This window comes from Typopeltis vanoorti, chromosome 10 (assembly GCF_054136105.1).
Source record: "Typopeltis vanoorti isolate ZY-2024b chromosome 10, IOZ_Tvanoo_1.0, whole genome shotgun sequence".
In the NCBI taxonomy this organism is placed as follows: Eukaryota; Metazoa; Arthropoda; class Arachnida; order Uropygi; family Thelyphonidae; genus Typopeltis; species Typopeltis vanoorti.
Genome location: NC_143558.1, coordinates 32901437 through 32924346, shown reverse-complemented (window position 1 = coordinate 32924346; position 22910 = coordinate 32901437). Strand labels below are relative to the sequence as shown.

At 34.3% G+C, this 22910-nt stretch overlaps 1 protein-coding gene across 1 annotated transcript in view; it reads left to right on the top strand.

Annotated features, from left to right (window-relative positions):
• hppy (MAP4K3-like protein hppy) overlaps positions 1-22480 on the top strand; it is a 452362-nt gene extending 429882 nt beyond the window's left edge. Inside the window, exon 29 of the mRNA XM_090399556.1 lies at positions 19260-22480. Coding sequence (XP_090255682.1) covers positions 19260-19347 — 88 coding nt within the window. The 3' untranslated portion in view covers positions 19348-22480. The remainder of the gene's footprint in view (positions 1-19259) is intronic.
• Positions 22481-22910: the final 430 nt, after the last annotated feature.

Sequence of the window (22910 nt, the reverse complement as noted above, 5' to 3'; positions counted from 1 at the left end):
TTTTTTATCAGCTGATGCGTGGATTAAGACTGAGTGGCCAAAAATTATTGCCAAATATTCTCTCAAGGATATTTACAGTACAGACGAAACAGGACTATTTTCGTGCAATGCCTGAGTGAACATACTTATTTGTTTAAAAATGAAAGTACTAAAGGATTTAATTCTTCAAAAGAGTGAGTAACAGTTCCTTGTTGTGCTAATATGAAAGGTGAGAAAAAGAGCTAATAGTGATTGAAAAAGGAAAAATACTCAGTGCTTTAAAGGTGTCAAAAGTTTGCCTGTTGACTACTATTCTAGTGCAAATGCTTGGATGACTAATGCAATTTCAACAATTGGTGTTAGTTAATAAGTGGGATCTTAAATTAAAGTGAAAAATTGGCTTGTTAGTAGACAACTGCACTGCACTGCACACACACACACACACACACACACACACAATCATCATCATCATCAAATTCCTGCCATGTACCCTCAAGGGGTGTACAGGATATGATAGTACTACATGAAAAAAATTACATCATTATTAATTTCCTATCTACAATTTTCCTCCAAATCAGTCTGTTACTTGTCAAGACTCCAACATTATCAGATCTTATATTTCTATCGTCTAAAGCACTTTATACCGTATCAATCCACACACAAACAATTTATCATTAAAGATCATCAAGGTAATCTTCTTGCCTTGGAACACTACATCGTTAATTCAGTTGTGTGACCAAGGCATCATATGAACTTTTAACGCTTATTATTGCAGGGAAGTTCATGCAAGAATTATAGCTGAACTTGAAAAAGACCAATCTGGTGCAATTGCAAAAAAGACCCTTTTTGATGCATTGCATTTGGTAGCAATGTCATGGAAGCTAGTCTCAGAGAAGACTTGAAAACTGCTTCCAAAAAGGTGGATTTTTTTAAAACAAACTCAGAAACTCCTTAAGAAGAATTTGAATATCTTAGAAATGAAATATTTGATAAAACCCCATACAGTATGTCAAAAGAAAAATTTCTAAATTGGTTGGATATTGACAACAACGTTGAAGTGGTGACTGCAATGACAGTGTTGGAAATATGTCAAGCTGCTTCTGGTGAGAACTTTAAACTAGTAAAAGAAAGTGAACCTAATACAAGCTCCTCCAACCAATGCCCACATGCAAAAAAGTTATATGAATACTTTGTCATGGTGTGCAACATAGAGCAACAAACTTCAAAAAACATTGCAATTTTATTCATGAACTATTATATTCAAACACACGACAGACAACACTATGAGGGTTGTTTGAAAAGTTTGGTAAATTTCCAATAAATGCCGACACAATTCATTCATACCAGTGTCAGCACATATCATCTTTTTCATGACCCCTGGCAAAATTTTAGCCATGTGCGACCTGTAGTTCTCATTTGGCAAACATTTAAAATGACTGTTCACATTTTTCATAAAAATTGAGAAAAATGAGTTTCGTGTAGTGATAAAACACTTTTATTTGAAGAAGTGGACAGCCACACAGATCAAAACCGAATTAGATGCAGTTCATTGGGACTCTGCACCAGCATTAAAGACTACTTATTTTTGGATAAATGAGTTTAAACATGGTCGTAAGTCCATTGAAGAAGAAGCGCACTCCGGACCGACTGAGGTCACTATGAAAGAAATGATTGGCAAAATCCATAGTATCATTATGGAAGATCACTGAGTGAAAGTGCATGAGATTGCAGGCATCTCAACTGAACGGGTGTATAATATCTTGCATGAAAAATTGCACATGAAAAAGCTGTGTGCATGATTGTTGACTGTCGATCAAAAATGCATGTGAAAAGACATTTCAGTGCAGTGTTTGGCAATGTTTAATCACAATTCACAGGATTTTTTGTGTTGATTTGCGACTGTAGATGAAACTTGGATCCGCCACTACACACCTGAGTTCAAGCGGCAGTCAAAACAGTGGACAATGACTGTGAAAGAGCACCGAAAAAAGCAAAGACCGTTTTGTCAGCTGGGAAGGTTTTTTGATATTTTCAAGGAATTATCATGATAGACTATTTGGAAAACAGTAAGACAATAACAGGAGTCTATTATGCATCATTGTTGGACAGTTTAAAAGAAGAACTGAAGAAAAAACGCCCAAGATTGACACACACACACACACACACACACACACACAAAAAAAAAAAAAAGTGCTCTTTCATCAAGACAATGCACCGTCTCGCACATTGGCTGTTGAAGTGGCAAAATTGCACGAATTAAGGTTCGAATTAGTTCCACATCCACCGTATTCTCCAGACTTGGTCCCCTGTGAATTATTTTTTGTTCCCAAACTTAAAAATTCGGCTCAGTGAGAAAAAATTTTCTTTGAACAAGGTTGTCATCAAGACTGTCAGTGACTGTTTTGCGCAATTTGGCAAATCCTACTTTTTAGATGGGATGAAAAAAATTTGAAACTCATTGGACCAAATGTGTAGACCTCGATGGAGACTATATTGAGAAATAAAGATGATTTTTTCTAAAAAAAATATGTTTAACTTTTTTTTTCCCAAACTTTTCAAACAACCCTCGTAGATAAGTTTTTAAAATAAATTTTTATGTTGTTGCTTATTAAAAAGTTGTTCATAACAATAAATTGAAATAAATTATGCAGTTTTTTTATATACTTTGCTCAATGTTATCAGCTGGTTATTGTTATTGAAAAGCAACTGTCCTAGAGTGATCACAATAAGCACCATCTATTGTATCTTGTTCTTCTCCAAATTTCCATTCCACACTGTTTTGTAAGTGTTTCTCAAGTATGCTTACAAAAGTTTTAACATGAACACTTAGAAAATTCTTCTGTATTTCTCACTTTCAGTTTTATTTCCCTTCATTATACACATCTGTAAAAATATAGATACAGACTATTATAGCTCTATTGCAATCATTCTGGAATTCAACCTCTTGATCAGATCTTCTGAATTACACAGTGTAGCCACTGTAAAACTTTCCCTTGCCAAAATCATATGATGGGATCAATCAATGGTCAAGTTTAGATAAATGGAAGGAGACTTAGCTTGACCTTTTAAAGGATTGCAGACCTCACTTGCTTAGAACAAAAGAGGCTACAACATGACATTTCATGCTAAACAGCATGAAATGAACAGTTCCATATGGAACCAGGACAAACGGTGAAAAGTGAGCTATTGGAACAAATTCTACTCAGCATCAATGGAAAAAGAGATGGAAATGGCAAAAGAATTATGTAGGGTAGTATCACACTGACATAATTGGTGTTACAGAAAAAAATAGGTAAGGTTCTTCTAAATAACAAATGCAAGATGTTATATTTGAACAATAATGATCGGGAAAAGGGCAGGACCAGCTATAGTATTCTATACTAAATATGAGGATATCTTCGATTATAGGCAGTATCAAATGGAGATGTGGGTAAACATCAAAACATCATCTATATCTCTGGAGGAGATATAGATGTTTACATCTATATGTCCTCCAGAGATTCTTATACAAAATAAAAACACCTTGTAGCAACTTGTATAGGTAAAGTTGATAGGGCTCTGTATTACTAAAACCCTTGGTATTTAGGGTCTAGCTACTCACTGAGGAGACCTCAAAAAAGGTTGAAACCGGTCTGGGTAGTGACCTCACCCATAATGTATTGCAGTATACATCTCTTAGTGAGATGTGCTTTACATTATGGAAAATACTAAGAATGGTGATCAGAGCTTTACCCACCTTTACAATGAGTTGCCCTTGTGTTGCACCACCTTTAGACTTGAATTACGTTCAGTCGCAAACTTAACTGTTTGCTTACTTGTGATTAGGAGTAAAATAACCAAGTTTATAAAATTACTTGGTAACCCTAATACATTATTCCCAAGGTAAAAAAAAACTTATTTACACACACATATATATATATAATGTATATGTCCGTGCGGTTAGCCTAGTGGCTATGCGCTTCGCAACCATATGCCTGGGGAAGGAGTGTCCTAGGTTCGATTCCCGTCGGTGACGTGAGGAGCTGAAGGATCTTCCTCAGCCATAGCCAAGTTAGCCAGTCTTGGGCGTGGACAGCAGGGTTTTTTCCCCAGTTTATTCTGGGGTTTTTCATCCCGCAAAGCAGGCAAACTGGCCTTGAGAACTCAACACTACAGGCCAAAGGATACACCGGGGCATAAGGCTGACCACCTTATCCTGTAAACGGAGTGAGGTCCGATGATCGATGGACCCTCGACACCGCAAGGTAAAAGAGGGTATAAGGAAGATGATGATGATATATATAATGGGTTGTTGCAGATGAAATGGCCGTTGAATGACTCTCGGGTTTCTGCTGGTTGAAAACTGAAGAAAGCAAGCACTGAGGTATATGCAAATTTTTGATGTCATGTGACAATGTCACACATGGGTGATGCAATTGTAGTATTTGTTTCGTTCAACTAGCATTAAACATTGAATACTACCAACATCAAGTCAATCGTGGACCCAGTCAATTAAGGTTGCTATACCTTTACGAGTTCAAATTGGGAAATTCTGCAGCAGCTGCAGTAAAAAACATCAATAAAGCATTCAGTGGAGGAACAACTAATGAGAGATCCGCTCACCGTTGGTTTGCAAAATTTCACTCAGGAGATTTGAGGCTACAAAATGAATCCCGTGCCCATCGTCCTTCCTCCATTGATTCGAATGAATTAAAGGATTTAATCGAATCATCCCCGACAAACTGTACAAGAGATCGCCCAGACACTAAATGTACACTTTTCAACTGTTTCACGGCACTTGGCAATAATAGGAAAAATAAGGAAGCTCGACAAGTAAGTGCCTCATGAACTCACTAATGAAAACAAAGCATGCCATTTGGAAGTGTGCTCTTTTCTCTTAAGAAGTAAAGAAGAAAGGTTCCAGCAACGAATTGTGACTGTGGATGAGAAGTGGATATTCTATGAAAATCGTACATGTTCGTCACAGTGGTTGGGGAGTGAAAGACACTCCAGGAAGGACTCCAACGGCACCTCTGCATCCAATGAAGATGTTGTTTACTGTATGGTGGTCTTCTGCTGGTGTTATTCACTACTCATTCCTTCCACAAGGTGAAACGATAAATGCAGCTCGATATTGTACAGATATGCGGCAAATGCATACAAATTATGCCTTAAGCAATCAGCACTTGTGAATAGACATGGAATCCTATTGCTTCAGGATAATGCCCGACCACATACGGCAGTGTCAACCATACAGCAAATCAACAATTTGGGATACGAAATTGTGCCTCATCCTCCATACTCTCATGACATTTCTCCAACAGATTACCATTTTTTCCGGCACTTGAGCCATTTTTTGTCCAAGAAATGCTTTGCCAATGACGCATCAATTTATCGGGCAGTGGAGGACTTCATCTTCCAGAGACACTGATTTTTACAAATGTGGTATAAATGACCTTGACACACGTTGGCAACAATGCATTGATGCTGCTGGAGATTACGTTGATTAAACAGATATTCTTCTTCTTTTTCAGTCATCCTTAAAATCGGCCATTTCATTTGCAATAACCCAATATATATATATATATATATATATATATACAAACACTCAGTTGTTGGCCAACATCAGCCACACATTTTGATTTCATACTTACTAAATTAATTTCTCATCTTCTTTCATTCCATCTATCTCTGTTATTTTGAACAGCCTTTCTTGCACTCTTCTAGCTGTTTATGAAATACATTAACAAAATTTCTTCTTTCTCCTTTGTCAATAAGCTTTGTGACTACTCTTGTTTTGGTGGTTGATATATAAAAAAAATTGATTAGGACAAAAATTCATCAGATACCTACCACTGTTTGTCCTGCCATTTTTGTCTGAATCATTGATTTCTTTTCTCTGTCTGTTTCTCTTTCTAATGTTTCAGGGAATTCAAATAGCATATAAATAATTCAGACAAAGAAAAGAATCAATGAAAGAATAAAACACTGATAAAGGAACTTAGATAGTTTTACATATATTTTTGGCATGCATATTACCTTTTATTTGATACATGTACATAAAACAAATGTAGTTTGCATTTTAATGATGATTTCACACAAGAGGTGGTTAAACCTTTAATATTACAATGCTGTAGATAGCTTGAGGTCAGTAACCATGATTAACTTTGGTTTGCAGTAGCTATTAATATTTACACGGAATGATAACAACATAAGGCTTAAGTAATGTATGGCACATGCGATCTTTTTTTTTTTTTTTTTTTTTTTTTTTTTCCAGGATGGTTTTGAGGTGTCGGAAAAACTGAAATGAAATATGTGAAGGGATCGTATTAGTTTATTTGGTTTATCCCTGGTTTATTTTGAGGAGAGCAATGTAAATTTCTTAATGCAAGCCATAAGGATGCAGTCATCTTCTAGATAAGGCATGGTGGTTGGATCGCAATCAATGGTGTGATTTATGATAGATGAATGATATGAAAACCCCAATTTTTCTTCTCATTGACATGCCATACAAAAGATATTCTTTCTTTCTTATTTCAAAACTCCTCCTTTCCTGACCTGTGTGTGTTAAACACTTGAATATGAAGGAAGTTGTCTTTTGGAGATCTAGAAAGGAAGAATGTTGTTTAGATAGTCATAATAGATAGTCAAAGCTGCTTCTAAACAGCTTTGACATTATGACTGTGAGTAGAGCAACAGTTTTCTTGGCAGATAGATTCCTGATGTATGGGATGGAAATAGAATGTCTATATTAAAAGTTAGTGTTTTGGTAGGGATGCATCTTAGAAAATAGTAGTTTCTGGATGGTGCTCTTGGAATATCCATTAAGAATAAACTGAACTTAGTATAGACTGGAATTGTTTTAATTTATCTTTACCACCTTTTATAATAGGAGATAGTTTTTTAAGGAATGGTGTTAAAAGATGAGGCATGAAGATAAGACTCCAGTGTAGGTAGGTTGTTTTTGAGAAATTCCAGTGAAATGCAACCTTCTGTTTTTTTAGAGATATGTATAGGTAGGCTTAGGTATAGGTTCTTATTCATAATATAAACAACAGAGGAAAATTCATGGATTTATTAAACTTAGCAAGTGCGATAAATTATTTATTTTCTCTGGTGTTGTGTATACCATGAAGAACTGTTATGAAGAGTTTTTAGAAAGAAGAATATTGAAAAAATGTGGTTTTTCTTTCATTTCAGACATTTAAATTACAGAAATCAGTTAGTTTCCAAGCTGTGAATATGAAGTTATAAAATCATTAACAAAAATTATGAAACATATCAGTACCATCTTCAGTATCTGTATACTGATATTTGCAGATATTCAAAGAGATGCATATGAAAAATTTTTGAAGAGAATAAATGAGGAGATAAAATTATTTTGGCAAGCTTTGAATGTACTTTAAATAGCCAGTTTCACATCTAACAAGTTCTAATTGCTTATGGAAATGTATGTTAAAAAAAGTTATTAGAATTTAAGTTGGTATAATTGTTAGGGAAATAGTTAACTTAGTTATCTCTTTTAAATAAGGATTTTTAATGAGTAGAGGGATATTTTTAAAGACAGCCCTTATGATATGTGAGATAGTATCCCATTCCTACATCTATATTCATATGACACATTTGATATTCATACAGTTTAGGACAAAAATGTCGGAAACAGAAATGAAAGTAAACTTTTTAAGATATATTCGCACTGAATGATACCTGTTAGCTTTGTTATGCTTGTTTGCATTAAACAACATGATTGACACATCAGTTTTGATTAAAAAAATCAGCTAATGCCTTTTATTCTCTTATGGGAAGTAGGCAAGGCCATTTTAGCCCTGACTTTTGGAGACTGAGTAGACAGTTCAATCTCCACTGATAACTAATCAGTTTCATTTTTTTTGTGTTCATCTTTGTAACTTGAAGATTAATGAGAGAAAAAAAAAAACTTGGATGGATGAAAAATTTCTTTTTTTTTTTTTTTCAAGACAACCTGAATGACTGGCCCATGATTATGACTAATTTTAAGCAGCATCCATTGAAGAGATGGCTAACAAATGCTGCCATCCCATGGTTCCTAACCCTAACACAATATTTTTAATGTCTGAAATAGGGGTGGGTTCTACAGCCAATTTTCTTTCTTGAGTTTATGAGACAAAAAAAAAAAAAAAGTTTCTGTGAGAAAAAAAGTTCCTATAGTTGGCAACTAGAGTCAAACCTAGGTCATTTTGGGCAGCCTGCTGAGGAGTGCAGATATCACTTCCACTGAGCCACACATGCTGGCATCCATTTTGATGACACATAATATTTAAGACTTTTGAGGACTTTAATGTTTGTTAAAATTGGACAAGAACTACCATGTTACATTAAAGCTAAAATGCATTTTTACTATACTAATGATACTAATGACCAGCAAACATTGTCTCGTACTGATCTTCTTGCCTTTTGTTTAGTTAAGTAATATATCTTAATATTATGATGAACATACCTACAATGCAGTATATCACACATAAATATGTTGCCCCCAACTTGCTGGGATACTGGGGAAGGTACAGTTGATGTACATCTAGTCAGATTGATTGGTCTGGAGATATGAATATTATCATAAACATAGATTCATGCTTTGTTGATGCTTATATAATAGTAGAATATTATTAATGCTAATAATGCAGTTAATGTTACCATTTAAGCTCACAATGTCAGTCACCCCCCCCCCCCAAAAAAAAAGTTTTTTTTTTGGAGGGGTTATTTCACAATGTTACATTTATCTGTCTAGGCTGACAAGGAGGTGGTCTCTCCATTTTATTATCAACAGGTTTGAAAGAAACCCATCATTACATTGTTCTTCAAAATTTTCTGGCTACCATCCACTTGGGCAAAGTATAAAACTCAGTGGCCTAGTACTCCGCTATTTACCAATAGATCATATGTTACCACTAGAGATGATCCTTCATATGCCATCCCTAAGTGCAAGATCGTGAAGTAGTTGGCATAGCATACATAACCTTAATATATTTCAGTGGAAAATTAAGTTGGGGGAAAATTAGGATAGGAATTTGATATATTGTGATACCAAAATGTGACACTTTTAAACTGTTTAATTGTTTATTCAAGTTCAAGCATTCAAAGAATTATGTTTGTTTTAAAAAGTAAAAAATATACTTTTAAATATATTAATGCAAAAAATTGGAACTGCTTTCTTTCAAACACCAAACATGTGTCAAATTTCAAGTTGGAGATAAACAGCATGTGGCAAAATATTATGCAGCTTATTATATTGAAATTAGACAAATTATGTAAAAGAACTGTTTTCATCATCATCAAATTCCTGCCATGTACCCTCAAGGGGTGTAGAGGATATGATAGTACTTCATGAAAAAAAAATTACATCATTACTAACTTCCCATCTACAATTTTCCTCAGACTCCAACATTATCAGATCATATATTTCTATCGTCTAAGGCACTTTGTACCGTATCAATCCACCTATATCTTGGTATTCCTCAGGGTTGTTTTGCTACCAAACTGGCAGAGAACACTTGTTTTGAAAAATCTTTCTTCGCCTATTCTGTTTAAGTGACCATACCACTCTGCTAATGCATTCTTGGATGCTGACAATGTAAAGTTCTTTCTTAATATCCTCATTTTTAATATGATATTGCCATTGATGCCATCTGTTCACGCCTATAATCTTTCTCAGGACTCTCATATCTGCGGTCTCTAGTCTTTGGTCAAGTGTTTTACTTCTGACCCAGCTCTCGAATCCATAAGTTAAAACTGGTTTGAACACTGTCTTGTATACAGCTAATTTAGTGTTTTCACTAATTTCTCTCTTATTTTATATAAATTTATTCAATTGACTTCCCACCATACCAGCTTTGCTGATTCTGTTGTCTATTTCTATATTTAATTTACCATCTTCACTAAAAATCATGCCTAAGTAGCTGAAATGTTTCATTCAACAGGTTCTCCATTCACAACACAGTTGACATTTTCAATGATTCTGCCTATTTTCATTGTCTTTGTCTTTTTATTGCTGACCTTCATACCATATCTATTACAACAGTTATTCAATTTAGTCAGCGAATCTTGCAGAGTTGTAGCGGATTTATTTAGAAGTATAACATCATCCGCATAACGCAAAGAGCTGACATTAACATCTCCAATTTTGATATCATGTTTAATACCACTTTCCTTCATAATGTGATCCATATAGATAATGAATAACAGAGGAATAATGTACATCCTTGTCTGACATCAGATTTAACATTGAACCATCTTCCTGTATTTCCTTCAATTCTAACTGCTGACTTACAATCAAATAAAGACTAAGTATTGCTTGATATAATGCCTTTTCCAGATCGACAAAACTTAAATACAGATCTTTGTTATATTCCCATGCTTTCTCGATCGTAAAGTGAAGATGTGATCCTGACAGCCTCTATTTGGCCGGAATCCGGGTTGATCTTCACCAAGCTTTTCTTCCAAAATTCTTCTCAACCGTTTCTCAAGTATACTTGCATGATCTTGCCAGGAACACTCAGTAGGGAAATACCTCTGTAATTCTCACGTTCAGTTTTATTTCTCTTTTTATATATGGGTACTATGAGAGCTCTACTCCAATCATCGGGAATTTGTCCCTCTGTCTCCAGGCTTTCTGAACTATGTAGTGTAGCCACTATAAGAGTCTTATACCACCATACTTCAGCATTTCTGGTCGAATATCATCTACTCCTGCTGCCTTTCCACATTTCAAGCCTTTGATGGCTTTTTCTACTTCAAGTATGGATATGTATTCCTGACTGCATGCCTGGTCAGTGTTTTTTACCACTGTGCTGTCATCACTGCTTGTTTCATTTAGCAGTTTTTCAAAGTAATTAATCCATACTTCAAAAATATCTTTTTCTCCCGTTTTCATGTCACCTTTATCACCTCTAACTCCTTTTACAGCACTCTTTACTCCATTTCTAAGCTTTTTCAACAAGCTCCAGATACCACCTTCTTGATATTTATTTTCTGTATTCTTGCCAAAGACCTCCCATGACTTGTTTAGCTAGTTTTACACAGTGTTTAGCATTCTTGCATTTGTCTCTGTATTCTCTAAGAGCACAAGCTGACTTATTTGCTAGGAACTTTTGATATGCTTTCTTCTTTTCCTTCATTGCCTCTTTAATTTCCTGTGTCCATCATGGAGTTCTAATTTTTCTCTCCTGGCAGACAACTTCACCACATGCCTCTCTAGCTGAATCAATCAGGGCTTTTTTCAAGGCTTGCAACTGACTCTCCAAGGTTTGGTTCCTGTTCTCAAACTCTTTCATTTTTTCTTCAATAATCTCTGTGTATTTTAATCTACACTTCACATCTGAGAGCTGCTCAACTTTTATTCGCTTTAAAACTTTCTTACATGTTATTCTTTTCAATATGAAATTTATTTTATCCTGCTCAAGACTAAATAGTGATCACTTCCAATTTCAAATCCTCTGCACACTCTGGTATCCTGCACCAGGGAGAAAACATCACTATCAACAATAACATAGTCGATGAGACTTTGCCTCTTCTCTCCATGTGAATTTGTGCACATTTTTATGTTAGAACATGGTGTTAGTAATAACCAGTCCATGTCCTGAGCAGAAATCCAACAGATATTTGCCATTATTATTAGCTTTGCTCTTTTCTCCAAATTTTCCCAAAATATTTTTATATGTCTCACAATCCTTTCCTACTCTGCTATTTAGATCCCCAACAAGGACCAACTTTTCCTTTTTCATTGTGTCAGTTGCTTTTTCTAAAGCCTCAAAAAATTCCTCCACTTCTACCTTAGTAGAACCTACTGTGGGACCATAGGCACAAATAAGTCTCATTGTCCAGTTTCCCATTCTCATATTTGCCCACATTACTCTACTTGAGACTGACTGCCATTCAAGAAGATTAGCCTCGTATTTTGTGTTGAATACTATGGCTACTCCTTCTTTTCCTTGATTGTCATTGCCTGAATATAACATTTTGTATTTATTGCTCAGAAAGATCTCACCAGTTTTTGTAATTTTTGTTTCAGTCACCCCTATTATGTCGATCTGGTATTTATAAATTCCTCAGCTAATTCTAACTTCTAATTCCTCAGCTAGCTCCATTTCTTTGCCATTCAGGCTTCTTATATTGATAGTACTGATCTTTAACTCTGGTGATGTTGAGTAGGGGTGTGTTTTCAGATTTGTTCCAGTAGCTGACTTTTCACTGTTCGCCCTAGTGCCCTGGCGAAAACAACAGGGCCTTGTTTAACCGGGCAATGCCCCAGCCGGCATGAAATTTTGTCATGTTGTACCTTCATATTTTATTTTGGTTTAACCAATAAGAATACAATTTGGTTGGCTAAATCCCAAATTGCCAGCCCATCCTCGTTCGTTCAGTATCCAAGTAGATACCCAACAGGGTGCACCACGAGAAAGTGAGGATTGGACATTAGGTCAGAAGCCCTGGTTGGTTCTCTGCATTCCTTTAAAGGCTATGTGGAGGTCTCCGCTCAGTTATACAGCTTTGATCCTTAAGGGGTGGCCAACCTTTTATAGTTCATGCGTCAATTTTTTCATTTTTTAGTTAAGATGCGCCATACAAACTTATACCACTTTTCAGCCCTTTTAAAATATGGTAATATGGATATATTTAACAGTTATGCATAAAAATGATTTATTTATGTATGGTAATATAGACACTTTTAGCAGTTTTAAACAAAAGGATTTCATATAAAGACAAGATAAACATTAATTATTTTATTGAAACTTTTGAAATTGCTTTGCTTTTGCTAAGCTTGTAATGTTTGGAGTTAAATCATTTACAGAAAGCATCAAACAGTTTTTCAAATTTGAATCAGTCAGTCATGACTGTGTTTTAATCATTTCCACTGATGAAAATACTTGTTCGCATCTGTATGTAGTTCCAAAACGACAGATATAACTCTGAGCAAATTTTCTCAGTTCTGAAAAATTTTCACAGGGCAACAATTGCCAGAAATTAATTAGATCAGAAGCATCTGGGAGTGATGGAAGTTCATTAAATTTCATTTTCAATAAAGAATTGGATTTCAGATCAATGAGTTCCATTTGCATGTTACTAGTCATCATCAAGATTTTTTGTTCAGTAAGTGAAAAGGGATTTATAAATGCAAGTATGCAGTCGTCTTCTTCAGCAAAATTGCTAAAACGACTGTTAAAAGACTCTTGCAATAATCTGAGTTTCTCAGTATATTCTGTAAAGTTGCCATTATGTTCAACAGATTCACTATGTTCTTTTAAATGTGGAAATTGACTTATATCCCCGTTTTCTAATTGGGAGATGAACAGTTCTAATTTCATTTTGAATGCACTGATGTCATTTACTAAGCTAGGAAACAATTTGTTGTTGCCCTGCAGTTTCAAATTTAGATCATTTAGGTGGCTGGTAACATCAACTAAAAATGCTAAATATAGTAGCCATTTCTCATCACACAACAGGGCTTTTTCCTCATGCAGCCCGTCCTCTTCCAGAAAATTACGAACACTTTCTTTCAGCTTCCAAAATCTACTGAGAACACCCCCACAATGAAGGATGAGATCACCATATTCCATATCTAGCAGTTCACAATATTCTCTGAATTCTAGTCTGTTTAACCCTCTTGCTCTAATTTTATTCCCACACTTTACAACTGGTATCATAACATGCTTCAAATTTAGAGTTTTTCCACAGAGATTCTTCATGTATAATACAATGATACTTTAGTAGAGAATGACCTAAAAACCTTTCAAGTAAAGTTACAGTCCCAGAAACTCTACCTACCATTGACGGTGCTCCATCAGTGCAAACACTGATGAGCTTACTAGAATCTAGTTGTTGATTTTCTAGACATTACTTTACTTCGTCAAATATGTCTGACCCTCTGGTTTTTCCATGAAGTGGCTGAAGACCGATAAGTTCTTCAAAGATGTTAAAATTATCATCAATTCCTCTTATAAAAATGCTTAATTGGGCTAAATCACATATGTCAGCAGATTCGTCCAAGGCTAAAGAAAAGAAAGAACAAGCATGAACATAGTCTTTCAATTGCTCTGTAACATCATGGGAAAGTTCTTCAATGCATCTTGTAATTGTTTGCTTGGACAGAGCAATTTGGTTTACTTTTCTTTCAACATTCTTATCACCAAGACATTTTGCAAATTTTTCGAGACAGGGCTTAACTTCCTCTCCATCAGAGAAAGGCTTGTGTTTTTTAGCCAACATAAAAGCAATTTCATAAGACGCCTCCAGCATTGCCAACACTTTCACAACTTCGTTTCACAAATATAGTTTGTCACTTTTTTATTTCTTCCTTTTTCTCAATCACATATTCTTTCTGCAACTCAGACCCAGGAATTACTTCAGTTTTTCTTCTAATTCAGCTTGATGTTTTCTATAGTGTCTGTTAAGATCATGTCTTCTATTATCTGAGAGAGTGCTTTCACAAACAATGCACAATGTTTTCCTGCAGGACCTGCAATAAATGAGAACTAATTTTCCCACAGTTCATTAAACTGCCGCTTGCTATTAAGATAAGATTCTTTTTTTTTTTTTTTTTTCACTGTATAATTTAAGGAAATTACAACGTACTAGGATATACATTAAAATTAAATTTTAATATATTTCTATATTTCGGCAACGTCACATTGCCATTTTCAAGAACTTAAGTACAAGACACGTGCACGCAGGCACAACAAACAGTAAGTGAGGAAGAAGTAGGAAGCTCATTATTTCTCCTAAAGTCCTGATGGTGCCCTCTATACAGGCAATGTTCGTATTCTTGGGCGATTGGGCTGAACGTCTTCTGATGTAGGTTTCCCAAATTTGAGGAAGTCTCGTGCAACCAAATTTGTTGAGGCTTGGATCGTTTCTTAGGGCTGAAGCTGATTCCATGAAAAGCCTTTCATATCTGTATTTGCTACTGTGTATTATCCTGGCTTTCTTCCACCGTATTCTATGGCAGGTATCCAGAGCATGGTCAGCAAGACCCGAGTGGCTGTATTGGTGAAACCGGGTGTTCTGAAATTCTGGTATTTGCTGTCCTGCCTGTTTGGCCAAAGTAGGACAGCTTACAACTGCAAGGGACCTGGTATACACCAGGTAGGTCTGGGGGGGGGGGGAGAAGGTTGGTCTTTAGTAGAGCAGATAAGGGATGCCAATTTTTTATATGGTCTGTAACAAGAAGTTGTTTTTTTAGGATTTTTGTGATTTTTTCCGAGGTGCCTCGGATATAGGGTATGGTGATGGATTTAGAGTAATCCTTGTTGTGAGGGGATGGGGGTTGTGATTTACTGGTTTAAATATTTTTTGGATTTTTTTTGGGGGGGGGGGAGGGGGATAGCCATTGGCTGAGAAAGTGTTGAGAATGTGATTTAGTTCTGTGGTTAGGGCATTGTCATTCGAGCAGATAAGTTTAGCCCTGTTGTGTAGTGGCTTAATGACTCCATATTGTTGTGAGGAGGGGTGGTGGGATTGTTGGTGAATGTATCTGCCTGTATGGGTGGGTTTTCTATATATTGAAAAAACCAAGGTTCCATCAGGCTGGCATGTGACTAGTGTGTCTAAGAAAGGAATGCAGTGTTTTTTTCTTCTTCTAGGGTGAATTTGATTCTGGGGTGTTGGTTGTTTAGGTGGGTTAAGAAGGAGAGGAGTGCATCAGAGTCATGTGGCCAAATAGTGAATACATCATCTACATAGTGAAGCCAAATGGTTGGTTTTTGTGGGGCAGAGTGTAAGGCTTTCTCTACAAAAGTCTCCATATAAAAGTTGCCCAAGGGTGGGGAACCTATGGCTGTCCCCTCTATTTGTTTGTAGAATTTTCCTTGCCAAACAAAATAGCCTGAGTTCATTTGAACTGAAATAGGGCTGAGATATCGGGAGGAAATTTAGCTTGGATTAGCTCTAAAGATTCTTTGAGTTGGACATTCGTGAATAGGGAGGAGACATCAAAACTGACCATTATGTCAGTGTATTTGAGTGTAAGGTTTTCTATGCTGACTTTGAAGTGGGCTGAGTTTTTTATGTATGAAGGTGTGTTGCCAGTATAGTGAGAGAGAGCTTTGGCCAAATGTTTAGCTAGTTTGTATGTGGGGGAATCAATGCCATCCACTATGGGGCGTAATGGCACATTTTCCTTGTGAATTATTGGGAGTCCATAAATGCGGGGGGGGGGGGGTATGGAGCTATATGGTTTTAATTTGTTAGTAATTTCCACAGGCCAAGAAGTGACCTTCTTAAGGAGCCTGTGGAGTTTTCTAATTTGTGAGTTGGTGGGATCGTACTGGATAGGGAGGTAAGTGGCCCGATCTAACAATAGAAATTTCAGCTTACCTCTGTAATCTTTTTGGTTAAGCAATACTGTGGCATTCCCTTTGTCAGCTTTGGTGATTATTATTTTCTTGTTTTTCTTTAATTCTAATAGAGATTTCGGCAACAGCACGTTGTCGAAAGATTTCTATATTTCGGCAACGTGACATTGCTGAAATATAGAAATATATTAAAATTTAATTTTAATGTATATCCTAGTACGTTGTAATTTCCTTAAATTATATAGTGAAAATGCATAACCAATGTCTAAGCCTTTCCACGAGAATTAAGATAAGATTCCTGTTTTCGTGAAGGCCTAATACAGTTCTATAAGTTTAAAAATCATGTATATATTTTTTTTCATAGAGAGTTTTCGTCGCTCTCTCTCTCTCTCGTAATATATTATGTCCAATGAAATACGAGATCGCTTCCTGCCATAAAACAATCGATCAGCTGGCAATCACACACACAACCCAAACATCCTCATTACAAAAGCTTTGCTGATGATCAGTTAAATTTTAGGAATAAACCTACTATACGTAAATAAAAAGGAAAGATATAGTATTAAAAAAACATAAAAACACACACAAATACACCAAATAATTGCAGGTTTCAGTAATCAGCAAATTAGGGGAGCGGGCAAGAACTTGGCATACGTGTTCAAAATGAAAAAATTTATTTTTAAATTTACAGAACTATATTAAGTCTTCATGAAAACAGAAATCTTATCTTAAACTTAAAGAACTGTTAATAAAAACATATAAGTTCGAAAACAGAATTGTTCGCTCATATCAAATCAGAAGTTCATCGAACTTTATGACACGAGAGTCAGCTGTAAACTGATTGATTAACTGGTGATGCATGTCAGCATTTGTCGGTGCCTGTTGCTTCAAGATCAAACAAGAATAATAATAAATGCACACTCCAGAATTCAGCGGTAGGTTAATTGTGTGTTTATATATATATCTATATATATATAAGATGATATTTGTTTATGAAATTTAGCATTTTGACAAAAAATGCTAAACTAATGTTACAGCCAAACTATGAATTGAATTTTGAGCTGCAAGGTCAGGATAAAACGATTATTCTTGTGATAAGTTTTGTAAATGCTTTTACACAAAAATTAAATCTGCTCGTGCCCAAAGTTAATGACAGTAACTTGTCATCTTTTTCAAACATGATGGCACACAACTAAAAATGTTCTACTAATGTCAGTTTCAACAGAATTAAGTACATCAAAGAAATTAATAACCTTATTCCACGCGGTTAGCCTAGTGGCTGTGCACTTCGCAACCATATGCCTGGGGAAGAAGTGTCCTATGTTCAGTTCCCATCAGAGACATGAGGAGCTGAAGGATCTTCCTCAGCCATAGCCAAGTTAGCCAGTCTTGGGCGTGAACAGTAGGGTTTTTCATCCAGCAAAGCAGACAAACCAGCCTTGAGAACTCAACACTATGGACATAGGATACACCAGGGTGTAGGGCTGACCACCTTATCCTGTGAGCGGTTTGAGGTCCGTTGATTAATAAACCCTCGACACCGCAAGGTAAAAGAGGGAAAAGGAAGATGAGATGAGATTGCAGATTTTGATAATCGTTCCCAAGATTTTTTTAAAAAACTTGATAGAATAGTTTTTTTAATTTATGAATTTTTCCCATTTGATTATGACATAAAAGGTGAAACAACTGCAGAAAATCATTCAACTCTTTCATATGATTTTTTATATGAATATTCTTGAACTTATGCAGAAATGATAACCTTAGAAATTGATGTTTTTGTGAAAACAAGAGCTTAGGAAGATAATTTTTGGAAATATTGGTCAAGTGACAACTATCCTAATTTAAGAAAATGTGCAGAAAATATGTGTGCCTGCTTTTGTTCAATGTATTTATGTGAAGCAGCATTTTTGCAAATGATTATAATTAAGAAAAAGTACCAAACCACTTTGACCATCTTGTTTTTGTCAAAACAAGAGCATTGGAAGATAATTTTTTGAAAATATTTGCCAATTGACAACTATCCTAATTTAAGAAAATTTGTATGCTTGCTTTGATTCAGTGTTTTTGTGTGTCTGATTAAGTACCAAACCACTCTGATAGACAAATGCTTGGACTTGTGTTAACAAAATGCTCTGAATATACATGCCAAATTACAAAAAAAAAAAAAAAAAAAAAAAAAAAACCATTGTGAATTCATTGCAGTGTCAAACAAGCAGTGCAAATTTTGAGACTCAAATTTCAAGTTCAAAATAATACGGTTTTTGTGGTTTTATTATTAAGTTATTAAAGAAGTCTGGCCTACCCTTACACATTCAAATACTGTGAAAAAAGTGTTTATTTAAAGGATTATTCAGCTTCTTTAGCAGTTCCCTCATGTTGTTTTGGTTCTTTAGGATGATGCATAAGTAAACACTTAAAATTTTAAGTTATAATAAACCAATAAATAATTTTTAAGTAAATAAAGTCACTTATAGGTGGATATTTATTGGAGAAGCAGATCTTGCGTAAAAATCAGTCAAAATTAATGAATTAATATAAAAATATGGTTGCTTCTAACAGTGTGTTATTATAAACACAGATATGCAGTAATGTCTTAATTATATAGTTACACTGGGAGGGATTCAGTTTGTTGGCTTGTGTGTACAATTACACACTGTTGTTCATTTTGCACATTAACTCATTCAAGTGCCATTAAACTGAGATTGCAGTTATTTGAAAGCTGGATAAATGATAATAGATCGTTGTATTGATTTATACAGAATACATGAATGCAGAGCTAAGATTTGTAAATTTGATATCAGAATTCATGATTTTTATTTTATATTTATAATAATCAACTTTTCCTGTGTGCAGGTGTATGCACACTGTAATTGTTATGATTAATTAAAATGTATATGTATATATTTATATATATATTAGATATTGCATAAATAAAATAATTTCTTGTTTCTCTCTCTCTTTTTTTTTTTTTTTAATTAGGATTGTGGTTTTAGAAAGCAGACCCACAAATGATCCAAAAAGTCCTTCAAATCTATATATTTTAGCTGGACATGAAAATAGTTACTGATGTGAAGGAATGAAATTTCATTCCTCGCCGATCTTGTGATAACTTTCAGAGTTACTCCTGTACAGTGCCATGTAACAGAACAGTGTTAATTTATGACTCATGCCATTAAGTGAAAAAAAAAGTATTGTAATATTTCCAACTGGCAGCTGCTAAGCTGCACAAGGTATATGAAGGTATATGGTTTCTAGCATATTCGAAGTTAAGTGCTAGACTAAATTTCTAATCATTGCTTTTGTGTAATTTTGCAACTGTATCACATCTGCATCCACAGGTTTGGATGACAAGTGATAGAAAGTGTTGTACAGAACATGGCTTCATATTTTCAAGATGTCACAGTTGTGGATTACAGTTTAGATTTTGAGAATGTTACAAGATTTGTGATTTCTTGCATTTGGTGTTAATCTGTAGGGTTTTTTTTTATGTGATTCCAATTTAAGTTGTGATCCATCAGCATGATTTGTAAATATTCATAGCTTTAAAATACTGTATGTATTTTTATTTTATTTTATTTTTTTCATTTTTATTACAAGCTAACCTCAAAGATTGGTCACTACTATTTTGTTATACTTCACTGACAGTTATTTATTAAGAGAGGTTTGTATGTACAGCCTTTTTTTTTTTATCCTAAACCATTTGTGCAACCCTCTCTTGATTTTGCTGTCATAAAATTATATATATTCAATAAGCTCCTCTATTTCAGCCATTTTTTCTTCCCTGAAGTTTTGATAATTAAGTGTAGATTTACCAACTGAAGATAGTGCTTATATTCTTTGTTACAGAATATTTACCTCTCAAAAGACATATACGGTTGATTAAGTGTATGCCTAGTCCAATTACTTCTATGCAGAAGTAATAAAAATATTAGTTATGATTCTATTCTGTGTGTATGTATCTTTCATCACTTTACATTTTGGGGTTTTCACTTAATGATGATTGTCTTTAATATTTAAAATGGCTCTGTTTACTTTAAACGCCATTGCTGCCTACCTTATATATTTAGGCAGATGGTATAACTGGTGCATATTTTTTTTTTTTTTTTTTATCCCTGTGTAATATATTGTAAGTTAATACTTGTTGCTTTGTACTGTGTATGCAAATATCTCACCATGCATTATTATAATGTACAGAACCATAAGCATTCCCATTTGTATATGTTCCTGTTTGCAGCATCCCTTTGTGATCTGCTGGATTTTCCGACTAAAAACATCTATATGTTTGTCATTTTTGTCAGCTTTGAACCGTTAACATTTATCAGTAGTTTGAATCATTTTGTAATGCCTGCCAAAGATGATATCAGATATGTGCTTGGTTTTTCTATATTATAATTACCTGTTCTAAACAGAGCTTAAGAATCTGCCTCACTCTTCTACTGGTTAAGATTAATTTTCCTAATGTGCAACCCACTAAAAAAAGTAGCTAAAGAATGCATAAATAAGTAAATTACTGCTTTTACTATCATGGAGTCATTAGAAATACAAAGATATTTTTCATTAGTATACATATAGCAAGTAAGCAGTAAAGTTAAAAAGCTGAAAGACAGTAGGTTAAGGAGTTATTTTCCCCTCACCATTCCCCATCATATTCTAAAATACATATAATGTATTTATTGTGTAGTAAACTGTTGATTAGGTAATGAATGAGGTTTCAGGGTAATTAATAACTGTGTGAGGTTACTTAACTACCGAGCTTGTCATTATCCATTAATATATATTAATAAATTAAAGGATTATTACTATTCTTTTGTTTAAATTTGTGAGATACTTCGGCATAAATTTTGTAAACAAATGCCCCTTTTTTATTGAGAAATTGATGTTGATAGTTATACTCTAAAAGGAAAAAAAAAAAGTAAACATATTAGCACATATTAATAGCTAACAATAAATAATCTGACAGCTTTGAGAATAATTGATTATTTCTTTAATAAATATGTATTCCAGTTACTTACAAACCTCAAAAAAATGGGCTTTGATCTGAATGGTTTTATTTTTATATATTAGGTTGTGAGCATGCAATATTTTATATTGATTAAAATCTCTCTCTTTGTAATTTATTCCAATAATACAGTAAGGTTATTAAGTTGCTTCAGAAATTCATTTACCTCGCAAAAACTTTATAAATCAATAGTGTCATGTTATAAAGTAAGTAAATTATAAATACATCACTAAGAAATAGATTATTTAGTTTCGTTATAGCAGAAATTGTGTTATATAAATGCTCACTAATCATATCTTTTAGTACTCTATTTATATATATAATTTAATTATGTTAAAATTTTGTTGATATTCTTATTCATAGGATGTATGTCCTTTTTTAAGTAAAACCAAGCTGTAGTTAACGTAAATACCTTTTAAACATTGTACATACATTGCATCACCTGAAAGTTTCAAGTACTTTTATTATTTTATTTTTTTTTTTACCATTCTTTGTTAATGGGAATGTTTGTTGCTCTAAATTTTGCTGGAACTATGTTTATACTGTTCAGAGAACCTGAAAGTTCAACACTGTTGTGCATTGTTTTTTACCTATAATGTTCAGGATGTATTATAAAATGTTATTATACACTGTTAAAAGTTTATAAGAAATCATCTCTTACGATATAATTAAATAGCATAGTTGCTCAGGCCTTTGTATTATACCTGGTGTAGTTGTTTCTAAGAAAACTATCAAAAAATTTTATTTTATACTAATTTAATCTGTTATGCAGGTTAAACTATGCATGAAATTAGATGAATATGCAGAAAACCTAAGGGTATCTGTGGGTTATTAAACAGGGAGGTGGGGGGGGGGCATATAAATATGTTGCAGCATCAAGATATGCTAGAGCAGAAATAAAAATCTTCGAGATTGTTTTTTTCTGCTTTGCCATGATGAAAGGACATAAAAGAAATTACAAGCATAGTTATGAATAATAGAAAAGTATTATTGAATCATAAAGTTGTAGAGCAGCTTAATTTTATAGGTTTTAGACAATACTCAAACTTCAGAGTGCTTTTAGCATTATGCATTCATGTTTTGTTTTTGTATTGTATACGCAGTGTTTCAAAGGCCAAAATTAGGTTTTGTGAAAGATGTCAAATATAAGAGTGTTTAATTTAAAATATGCTGTATGTAAAAAATAAAAACATATTTCGTAGTGCTTTTTTTTTATTTTCACACTTAAACAGATGGGAAGGGGGAGTTGAATAATAATTATCATTAAATCAACTGCATATCATAAACAGTATGGCAATCCCTCTCATATATGGATGAATTATGTGAGATAGTAGTAATCTTTTGGGGAAGGAGATAGCAGGTGAATCATACATTGAGTCATTTTTTATGTTACTTCAAAGCTTTAAATTTAGGCACAAAGCTATGCAAAATCATTTATCACCTAGTTTTCTTTGACCAACCCTGGTAAGTTTCCAGAACTGGAAAAGAGTTCTGCATTGTAACTCTTTTCCAGTTCCACATGTTTGGCTAATAATAACAATTATTATTAGCCAAACATGTAAAGTGGTAACAAAGAGGTCTTGTGGCCACAAGGCTTATAGCAAATAATTAAAGAACTGCCTATGCATTTC